The sequence below is a fragment of the Neovison vison genome, chromosome 11, assembly GCF_020171115.1.
Source record: "Neovison vison isolate M4711 chromosome 11, ASM_NN_V1, whole genome shotgun sequence".
Classification (NCBI taxonomy): domain Eukaryota; kingdom Metazoa; phylum Chordata; class Mammalia; order Carnivora; family Mustelidae; genus Neogale; species Neogale vison.
The window spans coordinates 33,756,881-33,784,792 of record NC_058101.1 but is presented as its reverse complement, the minus strand read 5'-3'; the positions used below and the strand labels follow the sequence as shown (position 1 = coordinate 33,784,792).

Sequence of the window (27,912 nt, the reverse complement as noted above, 5' to 3'; positions counted from 1 at the left end):
ATCGAATAGACACTTTATTAAAAGTTTTGATGATTCAATAAATCATGACTTCTATATTTCCAGCAGAAAAGGCTTTTGCCTTCCAATATCAGCTTTGAAAGAGCTCCTACTGTTGAGATTATAATGCATTGTATTTATTAACAAATTAATGGCAGCATTTGACTTTCTTCACATTACCAGGATCGTACTGCATGCTATAACTTTTTTTTTTTTTAAGTGAAAAGTAATATCAGAATGACCAGGAGATGACATATGGCTTGCTCCCTGGCCCAGGCTTTTAGTTTGGTAAACCGTCTTGTCCAACTCACTAGCTATCCTGAAACAATAGAGGAAGAGGGAAGTGAAGTGGGGTCTCCTTGTGAAGAGGACCCAGTCGGCCCAGTGGATCCTGGTGGGAAGCCTTCTGATGGTGGGTTAGAATTACCCACGGGCAGTGGTCAGGAACAGCCTTCTCCAGAGGGGGCTGTGGGCGCCCCAGCTCCCAAGTCTGAAGGAAAAGATGCTGTTGAAATCCAAAAGCGCAGAAGGCTAGAACAAGCTGGAATCAAGGTCATGTCCGCGGCACAGCGCTTTTCCAGGTTAGCTCTGCAGGCCGAAGGCTGGCCTGGCTGCCTTTGTGCATGCCTGGGTTTTGGAGTCCGCCTGGCTTGTTGGAGTTTCCATCCTGTTTCCCACTTCCTGCTTTCCCCTCTGCAGCTCTCTTACCCCCTCCTCAAGCAAATAGAAGTAGCTGTGAGTCTTTGCCCCCGGGGGCATGTCTCCGCCAAGAACTTGGTTATTTTAAATGGAGGCAAAGAGTGAGCTTCTTGCTGCTTGATTAGACCGTTAGGATTAGTAGTTAGTCATTTGTGGGCTGCGGGATTTACCTAGCAATAACATTTTATTTTTCAATTGTTTGCAGCTTATTAATTTTCACGCTACTCCTAAATGGCTCTTACCTTACTTGACACATCATTGGAAAATAGTTCTTTGAAATGGGGAGTGCTCTCTTTAGAAAAAGTGGTTGGGCATGAAGCACTGGGTGGAGTGCATGAACAATGAATTCTAGAACACTGAAAAGAAATAAAATCAAATAAAATGAAAAAAAAGAAAGAAGAGTGGTTGGCTTACAAAAACCCACTTACTTTGTCCCAAGGGAGTGGTAAGATTGCAATTAACTTGACTCCTTTCCTAAAGCACGTTGACTCAAAAAACAAAGAATGGAGTAATTCCTTCTCTAAATTGTAACAAAGACACCAGCATCCATCTGGATGATTTCATATTACATGTGTGATGGAAATCTTCAGCAGTCCAGGTCACAGAAATCTACAGTTCTACAAGTTCAGGGAGTGTTTTGAGAAGCTGGTTAATTTTTCTTGCATAATAACCACAAAGATCCTAACAAATTATCATGAGACCAAAATTTATTTGACAAATCAAAATTCATAACAGTTCGTACCATTGAAATTTCTTTGCCATCTGCTGTTCCATTTAATTGGAAGAGGTAGGTGACATACCCATTTTCAAGAAGATAAACTGAGGATCAGTGAGAGTAAGTGACTTGCTGGTCTGAGAGCCTAGTTACTGCCCACCAGGTGGCCAGATCCAAATGTCCTGACCACAGTTCCACATCTGCCAACCACACACTTAACAGAACATTTCCCATTTCTCTGTACAATTCCAAATGTGGTTAGTGCTATACGGTCTAGTTCTTAAACTGGAAGTTCAGCCTTGACTTATATGGATTTAATCCCAGAGTAGCTTTGTATTGATTAAAAACAAAAAACAACCAAGGGAGTAGCTCTTCCCTGTCTGTGGTATCTCACAGATAAGTATATCTATCCTAAACATATATGTGCTTCTAGAAAACTCTATCATGAAGTTGTGTTTGTGTTCCAAGCAGATCTCTAGTTTTCTGAGATAATGGAGAGTAATGTAGATCATAAAAAACAAAATCAAATCCAGATATTCTATATAATTTTGGTACAAAGACCTTATCAGACACATATTTTTTCAACATCATTTTAGTATTACTTGTATCAGAGAACAGGCTTGATGCTAAGAATACAAAAATGAATAGTATCCCCTTACCATATATCATTTTTCAAACTTTCCCTTCTGTCTTCAAATCTAGGGCCCAGTGGGAGTAGGTAATATAGGTAAAAGTATGAATTTTTTAAAAAAATTTTTAATCTTAATATCCTTGACATATGCCTTCATTTGTGTCATGTCTGAGAAGTCTTTAAGCTAAACTTTACCAAAGACACCATGATCCTTATTTTTTTCTGCTTATCATTTTCAAAAATTACTACTCCACTTGGTTAAAATGAATCTCATTTTTTAAAATTGATTTTTCTGTAATTACCAATCTGAATATTATAATATGTGTATTGGCTGTTTGGGTTTCTTCTTCCATATCCTGTACTACCTTTTCCCATTTAAAAAATTTTCATTTTATTGTGATAAGAACACTTAGCATGAGATCTCCCCTCTGAACAAATCTTGAATTGTTCCAGAGTTTTGTTAACTCTCGATACGATGTTGTATAGTAGATCTCTAGAATTTATTCATCCTGCCTAACTGAAACTTTATGCCCACTGATTAGAACTCCCCATTTCCTCCTCCCTCAGCCCCGGGCAAGCAGTAGACTGGCAACCACCATTCTACTCTTTGACGCTATGCACTTGACTCTTAGATATGATGTGTAAGAGGAATCGTGCAGCCTTTTCCCTTCTGTGACTAGCTTATTTCATGTAGAACAACATCCTCAAGGTTCATCTATATTATCACATAGTGCAGAGTTTTCTTCTTTTAAAAGACTGACTGATATTCCATTATACGTAAATGTTACATTTCCTTCCATTCATCCATCAATGGACATTTAGATTGTTTTTACATCTTAGCTATTGTGCATAGTATGGCAGTGAACACGGGAGTGCTGCTATCTCTTATGGGTCCTGACTTCTTTTTTTTTTTTTTTTTTTTTTTTTGACAGAGAGAGATTACAAGTAGGCAGAGAGGCAGGTAGAGAGAGAAGGAGGAGGAAGCAGGCTCCCTGCTGAGCAGAGAGCCCGATGCGGGACTTGATCCCAGGACCCCGAGATCATGACCTGAGCCGAAGGCAGCGGCTTAACCCACTGAGCCACCCAGGCACCCGGGGTCCTGACTTCTATAGTTTTGGATAAATAGCAGAAGTGGGATTGCCAGATCATATGATAGATGTATTTTTAATTTTTCAAGGAATCTCTATATCATCTTTAGAGTATCCAAAAGAGCAACAGGAGATGAGTGGGGAGCCTCATTAAGCTAAGTCAGCACATGCAGGAGTCATGGTGACGGAGAGAAAAGAAGAGATTGGACAAGACTGGAAATTCTGTGGGTGTGCTGTGGCAGTAACTGTGAGGTTTATTTTGTAATGAAATATTGCAATCTTTTATGATAGTTCCCTTTCTGTGCACAAACCTAGAGTCTGGTTGTTTACAAATGTCATTCTGATGGATGAATATTATATTTATGTGGTACTCTTTGCTCCTGTCCATGTTGCCTATTATCTAGCTCCATTGTTTACATGTTTCATCCAAGTCAGCTACATTAAGCAGAAATTCCCAGGTCTGTTAATATCATCACACCTGAGATCTTCTGGCTTAAAAATTGGGTTCAGGAAAATTGTGCATATTCCCAGACAAGGTCCCCAACAGCATTGTGACGCAGCTGGTCCAAACACCCAGAATTCATTTGTTGGCAGACTGTTCAGCTGCTAACTCTCTCTTACAGGGTTTATACATCCTGTGTCACTAGCCTTGCCTGTCTGTGTCCCTGTCACTTACTTTCTGCAGCCTTCCTCAGAGTGGAGAGTCATGCTAAGTTTATCCTGCTTTTCATGTGGCAGAAAGTAGCTTAACTGGAATGAAGCACATAAAGATGAAACGGCTTCTTGGTATCTGGAAAATAAGAATATAAAATATGTAAATATGCTGGTGTCTCTTGAAACATTTAACCGCCATCTTCTGTCTTTGCCATCCAGATGGATTCTGACTACCACATCTTTGAACCCAGCAAGAGGCCCAGCATATATTTTGTGGCCCATGTTAGCTGGAAAAATCTGTGTTTGAAGAGAAGGGTAATAATATCAAGTCATAGGCAAGGAGGAGGTACACAGACAGAGAACAAGGCTTTATTTCTATAGACTGTTTTCTTGTTTTTGTCCCAAGTATTCTCAAACACCTCCTTGTATATAAAAAGGAGCAAGAGTGCATGGCATTCTATTTTTGTGTAACTTTCGAAGCCCAGAAGTCCCAAGCTTCCTGTCAAACCATATATTAGGAGGTATCTTAGCATCAAGGGACAGAAAGTAGAGCTTCTTAATAAATGTGTGGAGTTTAATATGCATTAGAGTCACCATTGAAGTAAGAAGTATATAAACTCCTTTTGCTTCTATTTTAGTTGATGATTAAGTTAGCTTAATTACCCCAAAATATGAGACTCTGCCAAAAAAGCTAAGATTTCTGTTTTTAAGAGGATAAAATGGGAACCAAGATTCACTTCCCCTGAATTAAAATGCCATGGAGATTTGAGTTCTCTTACTTGGTGTTTCCCATTGGAGAAGTAAACTTTTTTTTTTTTTAACTGAATTATAGGCTTCACGTGATTGTGCTTCTTTTCTAATTGTTTTCATATGTCTCAGCACTCAGTCTTTTCTGCTGGTCTGTGGATCTTCTCAACCACATAGTAATTAATTACAGAGGGGGGAAAAAAAAACCCTCCCAGGAACAATAGACATTTTCAAAATCTTTAGAGGAAAGAGTTGATGCAGTTAAGTGCTACACACGTCCTCTACACCCCTACTCAGCAGATGCCTGTGTCCCTGGTTGTTGCTGAACAGATCCCTGGGGATCGGGAGCAGACACACACATCCCTTGCTGGGCCTCTGTGACTCTAGTTGTGGCCGCACTCTGTGGGCACTGGGTGAGCCGGGAAGTTTCTGGTATTGCCCGTGACATTCCCAGGGGACCCCAGTTTCTTTCAGTAGAACAGCCTTGCCGCCAGTCTAGGCTGGCTGCTTGTGTGGTACCAGGGGAAAAGGGGTAAAGGAAAATGCTGGTTCTTCCTTCAGTTCTATCACTATCTCCTTCACTCTGAAACCTGTAAGTCTGAACCAAGAGCTTTTTCTTCCCCTCCGCCCTCACCTGCTTCAAGCCCATAACCTGTCCTACCAAGATAGCTTCACTGGTTTGAGATGAAGCCAGACACGGTTACGAGGCTGGAGGCAAGGCTGGGCATTTCTCGTCTCGCACTGAACTGTATTCCTTCTGAGCAGCGAGCTGTGCCCAGCCGAGCCAGCCCCTCCGTCCCAAAGTGACTCACCTGTGAATGGCTTGAAAAAAAAATCAAAGCGTCAAACCTCCCCCATGAATATCAAGCCAGGGAACCTGAGTCTGCCCCAGAAATTCACTTCATTTATCGACATTCAGAGGACTGGAACTAGAAGCCTCAGTGTTCTCCTTTACTCAGTAGACGTGAGAATTCCTATCTCACAGCGTCGTTGCGGTGGTTAGCGTATCTGAAACATACCAGGTGCTCAGAGAGTCATAATTGTTGAAAACCCGAGTAGGATATACTGAAGATTTACAACAGACTGCCCTTAAGGTCCCTCAGGGAAAAAGAAAAACACATTTATAAAAGGCCACTGAAGAATTTCAGTAACTAGATACCTGTGAACACAACCCTACATATCTTTCTTTATACACAGTATGCATTACTGCGAGGCCAAAAGTATGAGTTCAGATTTTGTGTTATTATCTCCCCCCAACCCCCGAGTCTGCCTGGAAACTCTGAAATCACAGGATTCAAGCAAGTAGTGGAAAATCAGTCGTTGTGGCCATTTTTCTTTTCAAGTGGGCAGGGAGTGTCTTTCCGTGGCCAGCGATACAGAAAGCTTTCTTTACCACCTTTTTTTTTTTTTAAAAAGTCCACACATCTAAATTGAGATCACTTGAAACAAGTGTTGCTATGCTGGGCATTTAGCCTAAAAAGAAGCACCCCAGGGAATCTGTAGCCGGGCTTGGGCTCCTGTGATCCAGAGAACACCAGATTCTCCCTGCTCAAATTGGCATCACAAATTGGCATGGCCATTTGCATAAATGCATATGTTTTATTCTAAAGAAGTCTGCCTGAATTGGGGGGAGGGGGGAGATGGTAACCCATGACCCCTGGCCAAAAAAATGAAAAGAGTGCTGCTTTTGAATGTAAGAGGTTCAAGCTAGGGGTCCACTCCCCGCTGAACTCGGAGTCGGATCAGCTGAGATGAGATAATGAGTTTGAGAGCACTTTGTAAACTGTAAAGGGCTGTGCGGGCACTGTGAGGTGTGATGAGTTAGCGTTCTGCTATCATTAATCCTAGCAAAATGTGGCTGCCTCTGACCAGCAGTGCAAATCACAACTCCAGTCTAAGCACAACTCACAGATCTCTTTATTTAGTAAGCAAAATACTTGTCTTTCTCCTACTCCCATAGTCATGATAATGCCTTATTTTTTATACCATGTTCTGCTTTCAATACCATTCCTGGCCAGGTCTTTGGTTTTAACACCCAGTATAGTGGTTACAAACAGAACCTCTGGAGCCAGACAACCTGGGTTTGAATTTTAACTTAAACACTGGCATTTTGACCTTGGGCAGATTTCTGAACCTAGAACCTAGTTTCTACTCTCTTAAAATAGTGATGCCAATAACACTCACATTGCAGGGTTAGTGTTAGGTTTAAATGAACTAACACTTAGAAGGAAGTCTAGGCAATCGTGCAGCCTCAGTAAGTTAGCCACTTTTTTTGTCATCAACATTGTGCTTTTTAAATAATGCCTTTCTGAAGACATGAACTCAATGGCCTGTGACTTCCACTGGCCATTCTTTATGGCCCTAGTCAACCAACACCAGTTGGTATTTGCCAGATGCATTGGCTAAGGAACAAAGAAGGAGCATGACCACTGTCCAGGAGGGGACAGGCGGGGACACTGGGAGTCAGGGCAAGATTTTGTATTTTAAGAAATAAATTTATTCGGGGAGCAAAGCACTGCCAACTGCTTCCAAATTCTGTGTTTTAAATTTTTAGTGAGGACAGTGGCAGCAGTGAAAAGAAGGAATTTGCTGCTCATGATTAGAGATGATTTTATTTTCCAAAAAATCAGAGTAAGGTCCTGCTATCATCTTAAGACATAGTGCCTTCAGGAGCAGTACAGAGCAGAGCAGCGGAGAACAGGCTGCCTGCTTGATCAGGGTTCATAGTCTCAGTGTTCATTTTACTCCTAGCTAATTCCTCCTTCTCATTTCTGAGATGAGTTGTCCTTTGAGGATGAAGAATTTACTCTTGACTCCCTCTTAGAGATTGGATACAAAGTAGGTAAGCATTAGGAGTCAAGATATTTATTTACTTATCTTTTTGAAATGAGAAGATAATAAATGATTTTTTAAAGTTTTAACATTTTATTATTACTCAGAATAATAATGACCTAGAAGCAAGGCTGAGCCTATGAGCAGGGGGAGAAGACTTTGTGGGAATTCCAGATGCACACAGTTCAACCCTATTCCTATCCCACGTGCCTCCAACAAAAACAAAAATACAAAACTGAGTGGAAAGTCCTATAGTCCACCGTTAAACCACATTCAGGAATTTAAAAGTTTGAGGTCTTCAACATCTCTTTGAAAATGGGAATAGCACAAAGTAGTAATTTTTTAGCCACTTTGGCTGTTTTACCACAAATGAGTTGACATCTAGCATATGACGAAGAAGAGCTGAGAGGTGGACAGTCATTGGGGTAGAAGAATTTACTAGAAGGAAACAGAGCTGCTTATGGGAGGATGCAGGGCAAGAGAAGCATTTATGCCCCGGGTCCATCCTGTTTCTGGTCATAAACCCTTCCAAATGCTTCAGGTGAGCTCAGCTCTGCAGAAAGATCTTCCTCACACTTCGCAACTGGGTACGTAGTCTAGGTTTGCTGTCACACAGCTGCACACATTAGCTTTCCCCCAGATCAGTTTCTTGGTGGCTCAAATTGTTGCCCTACCACTCAGAAACAAACTGGGGACCTGTTGGGTACATTGCTAATGTGCTAAAGGAAAAAGAACAACCAAAAGCTTTCTGCTCTTCCCAGTGTCATGACAAGAGTTCGGATTGTCCGTCTCAGAGCCATTTAGGATCCTGCACTGCTGGTGCTGATGGGGTCCTGTCCATTAAATGACTTTTTAGCATTGCTAGTTGCTGGCTAAAACCAAGGTTTTAAAACCCACCCTAACTATGCTACAACTCTGGACTAAAAGAGCGAACAGATGTCATCTAGACTAATGATATTGAGAAGATCTTCCACTAACAACACAGTTGTGTGTCTGGAGATGGGGATTTATAAAAGCGTTTGGTCTGATCACATGGAGAGTTCTATTTAATTTTGCTCCATCAGTCACAAGCCATTAAGTAATGAGAAAGAAGCTGTTCATGACATTATCCTTCGCAAAGAAAACCCTTTCCTGACCCACCAACGTGGCAAAGATTCAGAGTCAGAAGAGGAAGTGGCGCGTCGGCGGCCCGATCTTGAGAAAGATGACTTTGCTGCAAGGAAAGTGAGGATGAACCAAACCAAGCCAGCGGTGCCATTGAACCAACTCCTCTATGGGCCTTACCGAAAAAAAGAGGCAGAGAAATCAGAGAGCGGCAAACAGCTCTCAAAGGGAATTTCAGAAAAGAAAAGTCTAGAATATAAAAGGTGTGCACTGTGTGTGTATTTGTGTGGGTGAGAGGGGGAGCGGAATTAAGTGAAGGTGACTTGTGTCCTAGGCCCCCATTCCGTTCTTTCCTTTCCCTGTTATAAATAATAGGTAGTGGTGGTTGACTTTGAAATGGCACTCCAGATAACCAGTCTCCCTAAATGCAGTGGCAGACAGTAGAATGGTCTCGTGCAAAATGGGGCTGAATTCATCAAATAAACTTTGAGCTCCAGTAGATACATCACCACAAATGGTTGGCATTATTGGTACAGGCAGACGTGTACCAGTGCCTATCAGGGGTGGCCACCATCCAAGGCTGGTCCAGTCCACTCGCAGGAAATGGAAAACACAGTCACTCCTTAGCTGTAGCCTGTTCTCTCTTATTACTTCCTTTTAGATTTTGAGAGGAAAAAAAAATTGGGCTTGCTCTCTTTCTACATACCAACAAAATCACTTAGAATTTAATGATGGATAGGTCTCATTAAAACACACACACACATTTGGGAGAAGGGGGGTGGGTTATGGACATTGGGGAGGGAATGTGCTTTGGTGAGTGCTGTGAAGTGTGTAAACCTGGCGATTCACAGACCTGTACCCCTGGGGATAAAAATATATGTTTATATAAAAAATTAAAAATTAAAAACACACACACACAGCCAGGGCTCATGCCTGGCTCAGTCAATTGAGCATCTGACTCCTGATCTCAGGTTTTGCTCAAGGTCATGAGTTTGAGCCCTGCATTGACTCCACACTGGGCTGGGAGCCAAAACCAAAAAACTTCTCAAAAATATAATACACTTCTGTTTGTTCTGTTATAGAAATTGTTTTTGGATGAGTTTCCCTCTCCTACTAACCTTTTCCCCATCCTCTTCATTTGAGAAAGGAAAACTGTAGCGAAATGGGTTTTGGCCAGTGATTCTTATCCTAGGAGGGATATGATGGCATTGAAGGTGGCAGTTTGCTAAATTTCATCACCCAGAGTGGTGTATTCTCTTGTATTCATCCTTGTATTCTCTCCTTATACCAAAATCAGAGATTTGCATCGTCAAATTGCCATCTCTTTGCCCCTCCTGTAACGGGGTTTGTAAATTCTGTCGAATGAAGAATATAAATGTCTTAACTGTGTTTTGCACAATTGTTGCTGTTGTTCTGCGAAGCACCAGGTACAAAATGCATGAATATAGAATAGGGGTTAGAGCATAGAAGCCTAGCGTGATTTTTTTATAGGACACACTCTAGCTTCGGGAGTCTTTCACTCTGTCATGCCTTGTAACATACCATTCTAGGAGGGTTTTGTAGGAGGGATCTGTTGTTGTGCATTAAACAGACTTCTGGACAATTCACTAGCATCGAGGCACAAGGATGGGAATCAGCAACTTGAGTTAGGAAAAGGAGTCGCTTTTGCATCTCCCTTTTTCCCTTTCTCCTGCATGCAATTTTTTTTTAAGATTTTATTTATTTATTTGACAGACAGAGATCACAAGTAGGCAGAGAGGCAGGCAGAGGGAGAGGAAGGAAAGCAGGCTCCCCGCTGAGCAGAGAGCCCAATGTAGGGCTCAATCCCAGGACCCTGGGATCATGACCTGAGCTGAAGGCAGAGGCTTTAACCCACTGAGCCATCCAGGCGCCCCATGCTGCATGCAATTTTAATTCCCAGTATTTCCAGCCTCATTTGTCTGTTGTCACCTGACTCTGTGTTTGGGGACATGGTTCTGAGTCTCAGATGGCCCATGACCTCTCTAGGGAGCATCAAAGAACGGCTGAAAAAAGAGAAGGCCCCTAGAGGCTCCTGCCCCTGCCCTTCCCTTATTCCCTTTCCCAAACTGAAAGTAAACAGAAAATTCTGTAGCCCTCCTAACTTGTAGAGAGTCTGCGAAGACACCACATCATCTAGGTAATGAAAGAATACCTCTTGGTTTTCTAGCTTGGATGATATCTTTTTTAAAAAACAAATAGCCGTCTCTATGTGGATGTTTGAGATTTTCTATCTTGGGAAGCACATTTCGTTAGAAATTGACTTTTTAATGCCATTGAATGTTTATGCCCTGATTTAAATGACTGCATTGTCAGCATTAAGCCACCCAACTTCCACTTCTTGGGAGAACAGGTGAAAATACCAGTTTTAACATCAGCGAAGGTGACTAGTTTTTAACGTAAGGAACAAATGAGTATTGACTCTCTAGGTCCAGGTGAAGAGGATACACTCTGTGTAATCTTCAAGTTTACGTTAGTCAGACCTAACCAGTGCTGTCCGGAAGCAGAGACTGATTTCGAAGGTCAAAACTTTCTGTTTGGAATTGACTTAGAGGTACTTCTGGCACTTGCGAGTTTATGGTTGAGATATTTAATATGTGAACAGCGTTCCAACTATCTCCCAACTAATCCTAGAATTTGGATCATGCCGAGCTCGTTACTAACATTTTACTGGTGCGGTAAAAGACATTCCAAGAGGGCTCAGGGATTCAATCAGAGAACTTGAATTCATTATAGTAACTTGAATAGTGTGGGAACTGGGCATCATTACTGTCAAACCGAAATCTCATTACCATTCTTAGCAGTCTTTCAGTGAGCCCTGGCTTCTCTTCCTAAACCAAACTAGAGATTGTCATCTGGTCGAAAAAGCTCCATCTTATTATAGTGTCGAAAGGGTAGCATAGGCGCAAAGAATCAAGGCTCCCAATGATTCTGAATTTTTTGAGAAAGGGAAAGGTGCCTTCATCAATTCCTTCTGTCCTTAGCCTCTGAAATTCCTTGCTTGACATTCTGTTTGTCTGCTCCCCTGCCTTGAACCTGATTTTTCCAATGATGTGGGGGCCTGGATAAAACTGACAGGAACCAGGGCCAAAAGGTGAAGTCAGTGGTGGCCTGTATTACTCGGACTCAGGAGAGCAAACCGGCAGAAGAAGGAGTGAGGAAGGTGCCAGATCTTTACAGGGATGACCTGGCTCAGCGGAGAATTCAGGGCCTCCTCGGCCCTCAGCGAGAGGCTCCAAGATTTGTCACAGTCTCCAATATCACCGAAGCGGACTTGGAGACGTGGGAGAGGCTGAAAGTGTCAGGAAAGACGAGGTGTGTCATGCTTTTCCTGAATTTTCCCCTGCAAGCGGTTTCGTTAAACTTTGAAGGAATCAAATGCTTATCCTTCTATCATTTTTTTACTCTCATGGCTGGAGGAAAAAATACCTCCTAAAATATAGTGTATTCTGTATGCGTTGAAAATTATTAATACCGAAGTTATGAGTCACTGGATGGAAAACATTCTCTTTAATTGAACCAACTACTGGGAAAGGTAATTTCGATAGGCTTGTTTACATGGTTTTTAACCCATTTTTGTTATTTCACCATACATAAGATTTTCTTATGCCATCATTGATGATGTTGGAAGTGATATTTTGAGCACCATAGAAGCTTAAAGCCTTATTTACCAGGCAAGACTATGACCGTTCCTTCCTTTGATGAATGGAAAAGCAATTCTGCTCCAACCATATTAGTATTTTTCATAAATCTAGTATTCCAAAGTGGGGGTGGGGGGAGCTCTTAGTAATTTGCACTTGCCTAAGAAATCTTTGGAACTCATTTCTGGTTCTGACTAGGGATGGAGATGTTGAGCCCATCTGTGCCCCTGAGCCCTCACCAGAAATTAAAGCAGAAACTGCCATTCGTGATGATTTTGCCAGCCGCAAAGCGAGGGCCTATAAGAAAGCTTCCAGCCCTCGGCAAAAGTTTGTGCACTTTGGACCCGTGACAGAGATAGATCAGCAGAAATGGAAGCGGCTCAGCATTGGCCAGGCTGGGCCTAGGGAGGACGTGGAAGGAGTCCTCAGTCGCGGCAGCAAGACGGAAACTAACTCTGTCTCCCCTTCCTCTGCGGCCACGTCCAGTTTAGGAAAAGACCAAACGCTTCCTGCACAGAACGACCCCAGGTATTTTCCTCCATCCGTGTCCAAGCCCTGCATGGGAGCCACAGCTGCTTTGCAAGGGTCTGTCGAAGCACCTCTCAGAAACCTCCGGCGATCCCATAGTTGGAACAGGCTCTTTGGCTGGTTGGCAGAGGAGCAACATCCGCGGGTCTTCCTGGGGAGGAGCACGCGTGTGAAAGTTAATGGCAGGCGTCCGTTTTGATTCTGTTGTCCCCAGAATCACCACCGGGGAATGCCAGTAATCCTGGCCAAGGACCCTTTTTCCCTCGGCTGCATTCTGCACTGTTTTATTAGTTGGAAATGCTGAAATGAACTCGACAGAATGTTTTAATGATACCCTAGCGTTTCTTCTAGAGATATATGTTGGTAGAATTCAGGTACAACCTCCCTCTTTTCCTATCCCGTGGAGGGAGGAAAAAATAGTTACTAATATCATTCGTTCAAATTTAGACATTGAAGCGAAAAAAAGTAAAGGCCTCTTCCCTCCCCTACTTAGAAAAAAAAAAAATAAAAAGGTATGATGAAATGTGAAGGGAAAAAGACTCCTTTCTTGGGGTTCCTATGAGTCAAGAGTTTCCTTGGCTGATTCGCCCAATGAATGTGTGAGGGATCACCTAGGAGAAGCCCGTGCAGGCTTGTCAGCCGTTCTCCTCCTCACTGGAGGCCTTCCAGCTTTGAGTTCCCAGGTCCTCTCCTGGGGGTTCCGTTCTGTGGGCTGGTCTTTCCTCCAGGAAGCAGGTATGGGAGGTTTATAAGCCACTGGACTGTCCTGGGGACCTCCATTGCACCTGTGTGTTGGGAGCAAAGTAACGCTCTCCATGGCCAGGGGAAATGCTCAAGATGTCCTCCTCTGTGCTCTGTCCTTGAAATCCAAAGGCAACAGTGAATGGTCCATGATGCAGAGATTGGATGCAGGTGTCTTTCATCCAATACTTACGGCCGACAGCATGGAGGATAGCAGACTGTAGATAGAAATAATCTGCGCACACCAGATATACAGTTGGTGTTTCAGAGGCTGATGGGGACCTGGGGTGGGGGTCCGGAGGTAGTAAGAAATGCATCGTTGAGTGCTTGACTACTGAGGGGGCCGTCACTCAGTTCCGTGGGGACAGGCTCTTGCCAGCCCTACTTTGACTTTCCGCAGGCGCCCGCTGGCGCTCACCTTCCATTTTCTCCATCTGAGTATGTCATCCTTACTAACCAGCTTCCAGAATGAGAGCAGCCGAACTCGTTTTAATCTCTCATTCTCAACAACGTTTGTTGTATCCTTTCATAATTCTTTTTCCTCTTCTCTCTTGCTACCAATGCTGCTTGGTTGTCAACAGAATAGTGAATTCTGGCGTAGGGGACTGTTGCAAAAGGGTGTCGCGGCTGGGTCCCGTACTGGAGACCCAGGAGGAGCACGTCTGTGGTTTGAGCGAGCACCCAGGAGCGGAGGAAGGTGAGAAGCGACGTTCCCTCCCTTCCCGGGAGGTGCAGGATGACAGGTGGGGTCAAGGCCTCGGGTGTGAATTCTTCCCTAGCAGTAAAGCTGTCCTCTCTGGCTTCAGCGACGTGCAAACAGCTGCCGCAGGATGGCAAGGAAGAGACGGAAGGAGTTGCTCAAAGAGATTCTGAGATGCCGCCAAAGGCTGAGCCATCAGAGGAGAGCGGCCGGCCACTGTGAGCGCTTGCCTGCCTTCCAGGGTGTGCTGCCTCTGCTGTGTGTGGCTGTTGTGTCCCCAGAAAACAGCTTCGAGCCACAGTATGCCCTTGATGACTGACATGGTATGGAGTTCAGTCACTTAGAAGAATGCACCCAGCCCAGGGTCAGAGTCCTGCTCTCAGTGCCCTCCCTGGGTAAAGATGGGAGCCTTTGCATGTGGTTGGGTGCTGGCCAGATTTCATTCTCGGGAATCCTGAAAAACCGGAAAGGGAATCCCGTTCCGGTGTAAGTACCCGTTGCATGACGGAGGCCCACAGTGTTAGTACTCGGTTGCTCTGTGTGCTGCTGCCTCCATGGACGTTGGCTTCCTCTGTCTTGGGTTGATGCCATTGGGGGATGCTACTGAAAACATCTTTAGCAATAAGTGGCCTTTGACCAGCTGGACTGAATATTGCCCTAGTGTGTGTCCCCTGGCCTCCGAATGCAAGACTTCGGGGACAGAAGAGAGCTCAGAGAGGACAGCTCCTGCGTGGAGCAGCGGCAGACCGAAAGGCCCAGGAAAGTTGTATGAGTCACAAAAAGATGACATGATGGTCAGAAGAACCGGGATGTGTCTTAGACGCGTGGGAGCCAATGTAAACCAGTTCCTTCCAGTTCCATTTGCAAAGCGGCAGGATGTGGAGGAAGCTGCCAGGGGTCCGCCATTGAAGGATACGAGGTCAGAAGATTTTCCTGAGCTTTTGTGGTTTTGTTTTTCTGGTCTGAGCCTTCGTAGATGCTTTGAGTATGTTATTAACGCGTTATGATACCTCAGCGCCACTTACCTGGGATTGCTTGCGGAAATGGAATGATAAAAATTGGCCAAGAATTTTTTTTTTCCTTTTTTGCCTATAAGCAGTTATGGAAAGAAGATGCATTTGTGAATTTTCTGGTTCAGCAAATTTTTTTTTTGGACTCATCTTGTGGGCCCCCTAAATGGGTAACTCTTATTTCCTCCTAGCTCATATAGGAGCCCTCAGGTAAAGGAATTGAACTTCTGTCTGAGCTACTTGATTTCACTTTGATTCCAGGAACGTCTTCAGGTCCAAAGAAGATGTATACCACTTACCAATTTGTAATTCCATTTCATTCCAACATTAGCAAACACTCAGGGCTTTCTAGAGGTAAGATTTCTATTCCATGCTATGACTTGATTTAAAAGAACAAATCAGGAGGGGCGTCTGGGTGGCTCAGTCGGTTAAGCGTCTGCCTTGGGCTCAAGTCATGAGCCTGGGGGCCTGGAATGGAGCCCCAGATTGGGCTCCCGGCTCACTGAGGAGCCTGCTCCTCCCTCTCCTCCCCACTCATGTGTTCTCTCCCACTATCTCTGTCTCTCTCTCAAATTAAAAAAAAAAAAAAAATCTTGAAAAAAAAAAAAAAAAGAACAAGTAAGGAAATAATCTGAAGTTTGTAGTTAAAAGTCCTAAATGTTGAAGCCTCTGTTGCCATTTAATGAGAGTGATACATTTTTGTTAAAAGTAGGGTCTGCCAGATCTAAGTGGAATAAAAGTGAGAGGTGTTGGGTATAAGGACAGGATCCCCCAGAAAACAGGAAGCAGCGGGTTCCGGTTCATGAAGGACCCAAAAGTAGTGAGTCAGAGGCTAGGATGGGAAGCAGGGAAAACCTTAAGTGACACCCAAATTTTAAAATGAAGATCCTGTCTATCTTTATGACCCGGATTTAATCTGTGCCGTGTAAGCCTCCGAATTCTCCTAGCGCTGTCGCAGAACCTTGTTGTAACGTTGGTTTCAGGAGGCGGGGGTACTCTTCCAGCTGCGTTTTTGTTGTCTTATAGTACAGAGTGCTCTGTAGCCCTTTCAAAGGGTGGCTGCTCCCTCTAGCTCACCTTCTGGAAATTCACAGGTAGGGTCACGGACAGAGAAATGGGTGAGCGGATCCCACATGGGTCCCAGCTGGTCAGGGCCTGTCAGGGCCGGTTCGAGACAGAGGGACTGACTGATCGGCCCTGTCCACCACCTTCACTCACTTTCCAGATGCCCTGACACAGCGTGGCCCCGGCGTCTTGGGCTGCTGTAAAGCAAGTGAGCATGAAAGGGAAGAAGGAAGTGGGGCTCGTGGCTGCCTACCCTTTCTGGGTGTTTTTCCATCGACTTATTCCTCGCACGACCTTTGAGAGGAAGAATTTTCATCTGCATTTTGCAATTAGGGAACAGAGGCCCACGTCCACACAGCTGGTAATTACAGATCCAATATTCAGACCCAGCCCTACCTGAGCAGAAGGCCACGGTCCCCTTCCAGCACGTGGCCTGCACCGGTTACTAGAGGAAACGGTGGCAGTCTGATGAATTCCTTATCACTTGTAACTGTCCCTCTGTGATTCAGAGAAAGTCCTTTTTAGATCCAAATGGGAATGAATGGCTAGTTTGAGCAGGAGATGTGGTCCCACGTACTTCGTGTCCCAGGTGCGTGACTGAGGGGGCATACGCCTTGGGAATTCATGTTTCTTTTCCACAACTATCTATTGAGTAACTACTATGTGTAAAACATAGGGCTCTGTGCTAGCAGATAATTTTAAATGAGCAAGAGACCCATTTTTTTCCCTCTCACTTCAAATGAAGCAGTGCCAGTTCACAATATGGAGATATAAAACCAGCTAATTACTGATCCCAAAATGCTTGATTAGTGCCAAAAGTTACATACATGAAATAGATGCACAGAATATTCTCTTTATCTTTCTAAATATCCTTACCCTCAGAACTGAAATTTATTCATTGCCTTTTCATTTCCTTCCCCCCCCCTGCCCCTTTCTGGTAGGATGTTTATACCAACTGTGATTTGTCTGGCCAATTTTATACCTATTGACTCACCTACTCTGTATTATTTTTTAAAATCTCTTTATTAGTGATTTTTTTTAAAAAAATTACCTTTACTTTTCAGTTTCCCATAGAACAGAGGAGAAAGCCACTTGAAGCCCAAGCTCTAATTATCTTCTCCTTAACTGCAAAGACAGTTCTGCTTAAATGGATGCCCTCTTAAATCTAATGAATTAGGAGGTGATTCCTGAAATCCGTGAGTGTATAGTAAAAGGGTAAATAAGCATTATCTTCAGAGACTAAGCTGTTCTTTTCTCTTCAATTTCCAGAACATCCAGTAAGTGCTCAATAAATACTTAATGGAGGACCTTATCTGGTCGCTGTTCAGGGAACCCAGAAAAGAGCTCCTTGTCCTCATGGCGCTTACACTTTGTGTGACTCTACATTTGTTGGTAGAGATGTCAGTGAAAGGCTGTTAAGTATCTTGCATAGAAGCAGTGTAAATTCAGATACAGCCTCCATTGCTGCAACAAGATATAGCTGAATCTCATCAACAAAATGGGCTTAAGGAGCCAGACTCGAAAGGATACATACTATTTACATAGTACAGACACTCGACACTGATCTCTGGCTGTGTCTGGGTTACCCAGACTCACCGAGGAGTGTGTGTGTGGCCGGTGCCCTTCTGTATGTATAGTCTCCTTCAATAACACATGAACCAAAATATTCAGATCGAGACACAAAACACATCCTATCAGTTCGTTATTTCTCAGTTAACTAGGCAGAACTTCTCTGCTGCCTCCGTAGATAATTTAGAAAACAATGGATTTGAGTAAGCTTACTCCAGTAGGCGGACATTGATCCAGTCTTCAGAACTAACTGCTCATGCACTCTCCCTTGACTGTGAAGGAATCCATTGGTCATTGGTTCCAAATATAGGAGTGTTTCTAGAAAATTGCGTGTATTGGGTTAAACTTTAGCCCCTTCGGAAACTATCCCCTGGAAAAACAGAAAATGAGTCTTAACTGCCAGAGGAGAAATATTCACAAACCTTTGGGCCATTTCAACAGAGACTTTGGGTCTTGCACTGGTGTGGTTGTCTTTGCTGTGAATGAAAACAATTATTAATGAATGCACAAATGCAAAGTGTTCTAGAATGATAAGAGCAGGTAAGAGAAAAGGGTGTGTGTGTGGGGGGGTGCACACGCACCCATTTATTCCAGGGTGTTTTCCCCAAGATTAGAGGAAGACATCTCTAGAAATGACTCTTTTCCCCATGAACTATTATGAAACTGAACACGAGACTAGGTAATTTTTGCTGAAAACCACAAAATTTAATTTTCTGGAAACTGAAAGCAGGACCTTTTTTCTTTGCTCAAATAATTCTTTGTCCACCATTGGAGTGCAGATATGAACCGCGTTTGAGGGCATAGGTAAGAACCTTCTCTTAACATTTCCCTTTGCTGAAGAGATAGTCATTTGTGGAAGCTGCTTTTTAAAATGTGCTTTAAAATATGCCCTTTCAACATCCTAATTTCTTTTTTCTAATTTAACCTTTTTCTTCGCTTTATCAAATGCATTAAAACTTAAAGTGTCTGTCCTGCAGAAGGTACAACTTTGTAGATCTAAACAATCAGAAGAATATAAAAGACTGTAAAAAGGAAAACTTTGGTTTTTCAAGTTATGGAATATTATCCAAGTCTGGCTTTGATTAAGGCTGCCAGTTTTCTAGGAATTGTGGTTTTTGTCAAACGCATGCGGAAGACACTGATTGGGGTTCTGGTTGGAGCTCTGGTTTGCTTTCAGAAAACTGCAGAAACGCTCTTTGATGTCATTTGTGCAAATGTATTAACACATCTGGGAAAGGGTCAGTAAGCGTGTGCTTCTATGTTGGGTGTCCATTACAGCCCATTACTGGCGAACACAAAGGCCTGAGCGGTTTAACGGTTTGTGAACGATGTACAAGTTTGGCTCGCCCCACTCCACCTTAAACTACCTTCTCTAAACATGGTGGGTTGCACCTAAGCCTTCTTATGTTTATTTTGAACAGACTCTTTTTTTGTGGGTGGCGTGGGGATTGTTTTCCTCTCTCCTCTGTGTTTTAATACACATTTTGCATTCTTTGGCAATGTCAAGACTGTTCTTTCATTTCCAGAAGTTAATAAATGCCGCTAATTGTGTCATGACGCTTCTCTTCCAGCGCAATCGGCAAAAAAGGTTTGGCACGCAAAGATGTCGCCGGTAATGTTTATTGCCAGCTTGGTTACAGAGCTAACCTTCTGTCTTTCCATCCTCTAATTTTGTATTTGGTCTTGTAGATACGGTCCAAGAACTCCTGTGTCTGATGACGCAGAGTAAGTTGTCTTGTGTTTGTAGGAATCCATTAATGACTAGCTTAAACTGCATGTTTCCCATACTTACCACTAATTGAAATGCAATTAATGCGACAGTGAACTGAGCAGCTAACCGACTCACGCAGCCTCGGAAAAGCACTTGAAGTTGGAATGCAGAACATATGTTCTGTGCAGGAGAGATGAATGAAAGAGTAACTCAAGCATGATTCTAATACACAGCTGCTGCTTAAACTTAACATTTGCTTTTCATAGACATGGCATGGGGAGGCTGGTCTTACGGTCTGGATGTTGGTACCCCTTCCGAACCACAGAATTATTCTGCGTTTTTGCATTTAATTCTTGATATGTTAGGGTTTGGAGTTAACAACGAGGCGAGTCATTCTCATGGCCCTGGTTTTTTTGTTTTGTTTTGTTTTGTTTTGAGCTGAGAAAACAAATCCTGAACCACTAATTATAGAATCAGGAGCCCAAGTTCCTCCCAGGTTGGAATAATATAACTGTGGGATGCTCAAGACCAGAACACTGGGGTTGCGCTCCAGTTCTGCGGCATAGCAAGGAGTCAGGATGTCAAACATGACTTGGCCTTCCTCTCCTGGCTCCTTCATTTCCACTTCTCTCAGAGATTCATTCCCTACTTCCACCCCACGTCCAAATTTGAGGAGGGGCCAACACTCTCCCATTTGTGACCACATGAACTGTTTCAGAAATGGATTTCCCATCTGCGGAGCATTCAGAAGCAGATATCCAAGGCAAACGTTTTCTTGGCACAATACTAGCTTTCTCAGAGTTGAATAAATCTGTACTTCGAGAAACCTAATTAATACCTAATTCCATTGTCAGTGGCCCTGCCGAGGCTGGTGTCTCTGGGAGAACCAGTCTGTGCGCTGGTGGGAGTACGGGGCCATCAGAAGAGCCACACAGTGGCCTAAGACATTGCATTCACCAAGTGAGGAGTCTTTAAGTAAGGGTGCAAAACACAAAAATCATTGCCACCAACGACAAGGAGACTGGGCCCCCAGATTTCTCAGTTTCCCCAGTAACCCCAGTTTCCAGTACCTTTTCCACGTCTGTGTTCAAGATGTCAGCTTGGTTTGTCTTAGCACCAAGCGGGCTGCCTCGGGTGTCAGGATAGGTTTCCAGTGTGCCATCTCTGATGGCTTTGTGTCCTGACGTGCAGCACAGCCGTGTCTCAAAACCAAATTCCCGCTGAGCTTGGCCGACTGCATGGAGTTAAGTAGTCTATAAAATTCAGCCCCAGGTATGACATTGAAATTCTGCACTGGTGATATTTAGCATGCACCGAAAGGAAGATTATCTAAGATGATAGGCAAAATGCTACTTTGATTTGGTTCACAAAAACATTTTGATGGGATGGATTTATTCTTCATCAGTACAAGGCCCCTGAGCGGTAGGCCTAGGATGGATCTCTGGGAAATCCCAAAAAGTGGAAGAAAGGAAGCCATGGGAAGGAGAGTTTGAATCTTGCCTGTACCTTGAATATGAAACCTCACCCACGGGAAAAGTGAATGATTTTTTTTCAGGGCAGTGGAGGTGGGGACTCCCTTCACTGCCCCAAATTTACAAAATGTGATCTCATGGACTAAGAAGAGTAAAAGGAACTTCTTTTCCAGAGGTCTGACCTGGGAGTATCCAAAGTGCCGAATTTCCTTCTTGGGAGTAAACGCAACCTACGTGAAGCCATGTGGGGTGCAAAATGCAAAGCTTATACTGGGACTTTAGTTTTCAAATAGATATTCGTTATATGTTTAGTGTATCCCGCCCCCCCCTCCCTTTTCCAAAATCTTTAAGGGCAATTATTGGCACAGGCTCTGTTTATTCAGAACTGGCACGTTCTTAAAATACAGTCCAATCAAAAAAAGATGTGCCCTTTCAGGAAAATGCAGGTCGGGGGCAGACCTACCACACAGGCAAACAGAGATTTCCGCCTCCCAGCAAGCCAAAGATGTTTCCATAGATACAGTTTCACCTTCTGGCCCTTTTCTTCACGTGCACGTTCCTCCTGTCCCAAGGCTCTGCCCACCAACGGAGCCTGTGCACCGTGAGAGCTGGAGGCCGTTTTATTCCTAATTCCCTCACCTCCGACCTGGCCCCGAAACAGTTTCCAGGCTTCCCTGGAGGTGATTTCATGCTGGCCCTCAAAAATGCCACCTCACCTTCATGGGAGACTCTGGAGGTGGCAGCCGGGACCCTCATCCCAACAGCACAAGGCATGGGCTGAGAGCAAAGGCTGAGAGGAACCCACATTAATAATCTGGAGCTTGGGCTCCTCCAGGATCCCCCACCCTGCACATACCCTGCACCCCCCCAACCCCCCCAACACACACTTCTTCATTTTGGAGGCTGAGTCCAACCTCTGAAGCAAGGGACATTTTCTGAATGGTGACTCAGCCTGTTTTCTGTCTCGTATTATCAATTTTCAACTTGCTTAGTTCCTTTTTTTGAAATGGCATAAAGACATAACTCACAGTTCGGTTAGTTCTTTTTTTGGTCAGGTTGCTGGAATTTCTTTAAAACAAAACAAAACCACTCTGGGGAAAAATAGTACTTCCTGGTATATGAGAGAGCAAACCCGAGTTTCTTTTTTTTATTTCACTAACCAGCTTTTGGCCACGTTTGGGCTGGGGTCATGAGAACTTCATAGTGGCAACAGAGATAGGACCCCAGGACAGAAGGCGGCAGTTCTCAAGGCCTTGCTCCCATTCTTTTCCCAGTGACATAACCAGATCGCAAATCTTGGAGAAGGCCGCCATTTTTTCCTGGGGTTCCAGGAGAAGACCTGGCTCCAGGAATGGAATGAATTTCAGTCTCTTTCTGGAAAGCCTCCTTAAGCGAATTTTCACCCATGATGTTTTAAAAACAAACAAAACAAACAAACTAACTAACTAACAAACAAAAAAACTGTGAGGTTAGCGGTTCTGTGTACGGCTGCAAATTTCCAAATCTTTCTTAAACAACCTTAATAAATATCTAAAAAAAACCCGAAAAATCACAGCCCCCCTCCCCTTTGGAGGACCGCAGTTTATCTTTCTAGAAGACGTAGCTGCCATAGCCAACACTATCCACTGGGTACATAGGGGCAGTTCCCCGTGGTGGTCTGTCATATTTGTGCCAAACAGGCCTCAGGGAAAGGTCCTTCTATGCAGTCAGAGTTTTCGAATACTCTTGGGTAAGACAGATTGCAAGTACAGTCTTCAGTTTTAGCTCTCTTAGGTCAGACTTAAATAGTCCAAGCCCTAGAGAGAAGGAAGAGGCACCCAACAGAGCCATGCAGTTCATTTTGAATGCATTGGAATGAAGGCGGGCAGCCATTGCACTGGGGAACTGTCTTCCCCTTCCAGAGAGGCTGTCTGCTTAGGACCCACTGGCGTCCAGGAACACTGCTGCTATCCATTGTCTCCCCACGGGGAGAACTATTTGGGACATCATCGATGATGTCTAGAATTAAGTGGTGTCTACGTGCATGGCTTTTCTTTTTCTTTGTGTTAAGCTGGCTTTAAAAATGGACGGTCACAGTCTTCTGTTCTTAGAGTTTAATAGTGAACCTCCGTTTCTTGCTTTTGGACTGTGTAACCCCCTTGGTCCCAGAGCTCATTTCTTTGAGGATTTTGCTTTGGTTTTTATTTCTGTCTTCATCTTGCTGCTTCAGCTTTTGCTGTAACAAAGGTCTGTGTAAGCACCACAGAAGAGGCCCTATGGTCTCGCCCAACATTTACTAAGATCCTATAGAACGTATCAGTAATATGTACAGCTTAAGGGCTTTAAAAAATTGCTTTCCCTAAGCTTTTACTTGTAAAAGAGTAAACTCAGAAGTATCCTGACAAAAATGAGGTAAAATGCTTGTGAGAAAATTAAGATGCGAAGTATAGAATGATTTATATATTTTATTCCTTAATCTTGCCATAAAATACCTTTTTTTCTTGATTCCGAGATGGTATCAACTGCACTTCCAATTTATGGGCATTTTTACAGGAAATAGAAATAACCACAGCAAACATATGAATCGCCAATGCATAGTTCTTGGATGCATCCACAATTCAGAAACTTCAGTATGAGAAGTTGGGCATCTTAGACTTGAGGCTGGATGATTTTTTTTTTTTTTTTTTAAGTGGAGAAACTGCCTTCATGAGAAGGCACGTAGGACAGCTCGTTGCACAAGCATTTACCGTAATGAAGTTTTGCTTCATGGAGTGCCACCCTCCTTGCCCATAAATTCTCTCCACATTATACATTTTAATTTCTCTGCATTTTGTTTCCTAATACATTTCCAAAAGGGGAGAGCCCAGAGCTCATTTCCAAACGAGAAGAGCCCAAATACCTTTTTCTAGCTCTTATGTAAACACGTTTTGGCACCTAGGTATAAAATTACATTGACTTGGGGCGCCTGGGCGGCTCAGGTGGTTAAGCGACTGCCTTTGGCTCAGGTCATGGTCCCAGAGTGCTGGGATCGAGCCCCCGCATCGCGCTCCCTGATCAGTGGGGAGCCTGCTTCAACCTCTGCCTCTGCTGCTCTGCCTGCTTGTGTCTCTCGCTCTCTCGTCAAATAAATAAACAAAATCTTAAAAAAAAATTTCATTGACTTGCTGCAGCCACCCCTGAAGGCAAAGATGGTCCCCTTTTGGCTTTGGGGGCAAAAGAAGAGAAGGGGGTGCCAGCATGCCGGCTGCCGCCTGGGGCTTCGCAACACGCCGCATCGCGCTGCTGCCTTGAGCTGCGGAGGGAAAGGGGCCGTTTGGTCAGCGCGGTAGCGCCCCCGCGCGGCAGAACGCGCAGAGCACACCCCGGGCACCGGTCCATTTTTGTCTCTTTTCTCTCCACACTCAGGAGCACGAGTATGTTTGACATGCGGTGTGAGGAGGAGGCCACGGTGCAGCCGCACAGCAGGGCCCGCCAGGAGCAGCTCCAGCTGATAAATAACCAGCTGCGGGAAGAGGACGACAAATGGCAAGATGTGAGTGCCGGCCAAGGTTATGGGCCGCGGGGAGGCTGCCCAGCACCGTGGGCTTAGAGCCCCCTCCCCACAACAGCAGGAAGACAGGTGGGGCGGGTAGACTTGGACTTGAAAGCCAGGTAGGGGGAGGGAACCCCTGGGGGATTTCAAACAGGGACACAGGAGGTGTGGGAATTCAAGGAAGGTAAATGACAACATGGAAGTGAAGAGTGAAGGACATAGACAGGTACTACACAAGTCCCCCCTGCTAGAAGGTTGGCCACAAAGGGAGGGGGTGGGGTGCAGGTGGAAGACGCCTGGCATGGGACCTAGAATTGAAGATGCACTGTCTTTCGAGATGCTATATTGAAATGGATAATGTGTCTGCTGCTGATGGCAACGGTAGGCGCCAACGTCAAAAGCGTACCAGTCACAGACACTGTTCTAACTGCCTGCCTTGCGTGTAGGCTTTCTTCCGTTTCCTTAGTGACTCAGTCAGCTAGCATCTAGTACCGTCCTCAGTTCCACAGAGGAGTCCCAGAACAGCTGAGTAACTTGTCCAAAGTCTCACAGCTAGTGAGGGAGGGAGCCAGGGTGAGAACCAGGGAAGAGCCAGCGCGGAGAACAGCTGGGAGACGGGGATAACGGGAGGGAGCCTGGATTCTTCCGTGTGGTCCTCCCAGAGCTCTCTGAGGTTGCCCTTGCGGGTTTGACCGCACCATCAGTCAGGAAAGTTCAAGTCCATGAAATGTAGTAAGAATCGGGTCTACCATTTATCGAGCTGGCACCTTGTAGGCACTAGGTCATTTAACCCTCCCCATAGGCTGGGAAGAGGACCTGTCATTGTCATCCTCATTTTAGGGATCAGGAAACTGAGGTGTAGAGAGGCTGACAAACATGCCGAGATCCCAAAGCATGGGAACAGGTGGCACCGAGATCCTCTCCACAGCTTTGATCCCATCCATCTGACTCCAGCGTCCCAGAAATCATTATTTCTGCCTTTTGTTCCTTCCCTGAGGGAATTGTGTCGGTCTGCGGTTGATTCCTCCCATTCTCCTGTCAGCAAGTCTGTTCACAATGTGCAGGTCATACACTGGAGGAAACGAAGCTTCTTATGGTGCCCTGTGAAGCAATACTTTAAAATTTAGCAGCTGATATGAGATGTGATGGTGTAGTTCCCATTATCATGTTTAAATAAGGGTGCTGGCCTGCTCTGGATACTGTGGTTCTATGGGAATGCTTCCTGCCTCTGGTGCATCCCTGTTCCCACCAGACTTACCCTGGATTGAAAGTAGGCCTGGCCTCACATCATGGTGGGCCCATAGTCAGTGCCCACTCCACTCTGCAGAGTAGAAATGGAGTTGTGTGCAGGCCTGTGGAAGTACGTTCTGTTGACCCTTTGCCCCCTACCCCCTAGGACCTGGCTCGCTGGAAGAGCCGTAGAAGAAGTGCTTCTCAGGACTTAATCAAGAAAGAGGAAGAAAGGAAGAAAATGGAGAAGTTACTGGCTGGAGAGGACGGAACAAGTGAACGAAGGAAAAGCATCAAAACCTACAGAGAAATTGTTCAAGAAAAGTGAGTCCTTTCTGTCGTTGTCGTTGTTGTCCATGTGCAATGGTATCTAGATGTGCCCTTTCTAAAAATCGTTGGCTATCACAAAGGCTCTGATGCCAACATCACAGACTCCCTGGGCTCCCTCTTCAGCTCAGCCTTGGCTGCTGCCAAGGTCATCTTTGCAATTTTTGTGACGGTTGACTCTGTGCTTGCTTCCCCTCCCTCGCCCATCCTTTAGAGAGCGGCGAGAGAGGGAGTTGCATGAAGCCTATAAGAACGCAAGGTCCCAGGAAGAGGCAGAGGGGATCCTTCAACAATACATCGAGCGGTTCACCATCAGCGAGGCTGTTCTCGAACGCTTGGAGATGCCAAAAATTCTGGAAAGAAGCCATTCCACAGAGCCAAATTTAACCCCCTTCCTGAATGACCCTAGCCCCATGAAGTACCTGCGGCGACAGTCACTGCCCCCACCCAAGTTCACTGCCACTGTGGAGACCACCATCACTCGGACCAGCGTTCTGGACACCAGCACGCCAGCAGGCAGCGGGTCTCCAAGCAAAACCGTCACCCCCAAAGCTGTGCCTATGCTGACACCCAAGCCTTATTCCCAGCCCAAAAACTCGCAAGAGGTTCTGAAGACCTTTAAGGTAGGATGCTTTCCTTAAGAGGAGAACCAAAAGTGAACTCCGGGTAATTGGCAGAAAGAAGCATCTTGCCCCCAACAAGATGCAATTCTGTTGATCAAACAGAAATGATATGTATTACCGTTGATGACTGTAAAGTTTATGTCTCAGGAGATTTGCTTTGCAAATAGTTAAGGGAGCGAGGTGTGTTTCCCAGTTCGATGTAATGGCGTGTCTCTCTAGAGTAGTGGTCCCCAACCCTTAATTCAGTAAAGCCTGGGGGATCTCCAGCCCTGTGGAGGTATAGCGAATTCCTCCAACCCAAATTGTCATTGCCTTTGGTTTAAGTAGAAGTATATGCAGCTACCTCTTCTTTTTAAAGAATTTGACATCATATCCAGAAAGATGCTACAATTGCAAAAGGAAAGAGACAATACAGGGAATACATAGGAGCATGGGATGTATTTGATTCTCAGATGAGACAGGGTTTTACAAATATTTTTAAAGGGGAAAGAGACTAGGTTGTTTTCTACCAATGACTATGTAAAGTAATGCTCCAGTACCAAAGAACCTATTACCACCAAATGTCTTTCCACTGCCTCGATTTCTGGTATTTTCCCTCATATCACAAGGAAACACTTGTTCTTTGACTTAAGCTCTTCTGACTACAAAGAAAAATCAGTTCTCATTGTCCCTGCGCACCACATGGGTTCTTAATAGAAGACAGAGGTGGAATTCATCGGCAGGAGACAGGGGCACATGACTATAAAGAAAGTTTGCTTGACTAAACTAGTTGAGCAAAGTGATGTCATGTATCTTCCTATTGAATTTCAGAGGGAACCAAACTGTATATACACTTTCTGATTAAGTAACTCGGAATGGATCTTGAAAGTCTATGCCTTAGGCTTCGATAGAACAAAAGAAGGGAATCCTGGATGTCTCATCCGTGTTGAGTTGAGATGTGTGTCCCTGGAAGGACTGGGGCTGTGTCTTTGTTGTCCACAGCTTTGTCCTGGGAGCCTGGCCTCGGTGCCCAGGGCACAGTTCTTATTGAGTATATACATGCATTTTCCTGAGGAAATGAGCTACTCGTCGTGTGGGCTCACACAGAGATAAGCATGTCCCCAGACATGCTCAGTATGCTGCCTAGTATGGCACCAGCTCTCCTTCACCCAGGGCCCATGACCTTTCCAGAACCTTCTGTGATATTTCATGAAGGAAGGTTTGATGTTGAGGTGGTCCACAATGGCGGTAAGAAATACATTTACTTAACTTGGTATATGAGGCCTCTGATCAGATAACCCAGATGTCCACTTCCCCTCC

The 27,912-nt window shown here is 44.6% G+C and overlaps 1 protein-coding gene across 9 annotated transcripts in view; it reads left to right on the top strand.

Annotated features, from left to right (window-relative positions):
- LIMCH1 (LIM and calponin homology domains 1) overlaps positions 1 to 27,912 on the top strand; it is a 327,707-nt gene that overhangs the window by 246,529 nt on the left and 53,266 nt on the right. For 8 of the 9 annotated variants that reach the window (XM_044224246.1, XM_044224244.1, XM_044224243.1 and 5 more), the window contains 3 exons: positions 24,307 to 24,433; positions 25,830 to 25,987; positions 26,205 to 26,613. In XM_044224246.1, coding sequence (XP_044080181.1) covers positions 24,307 to 24,433; positions 25,830 to 25,987; positions 26,205 to 26,613 — 694 coding nt within the window. Of the gene's footprint in view, positions 1 to 19,428; positions 19,465 to 24,306; positions 24,434 to 25,829; positions 25,988 to 26,204; positions 26,614 to 27,912 lie in introns of all 9 variants that reach the window. The other variant, XM_044224252.1, reaches the window with a different exon arrangement.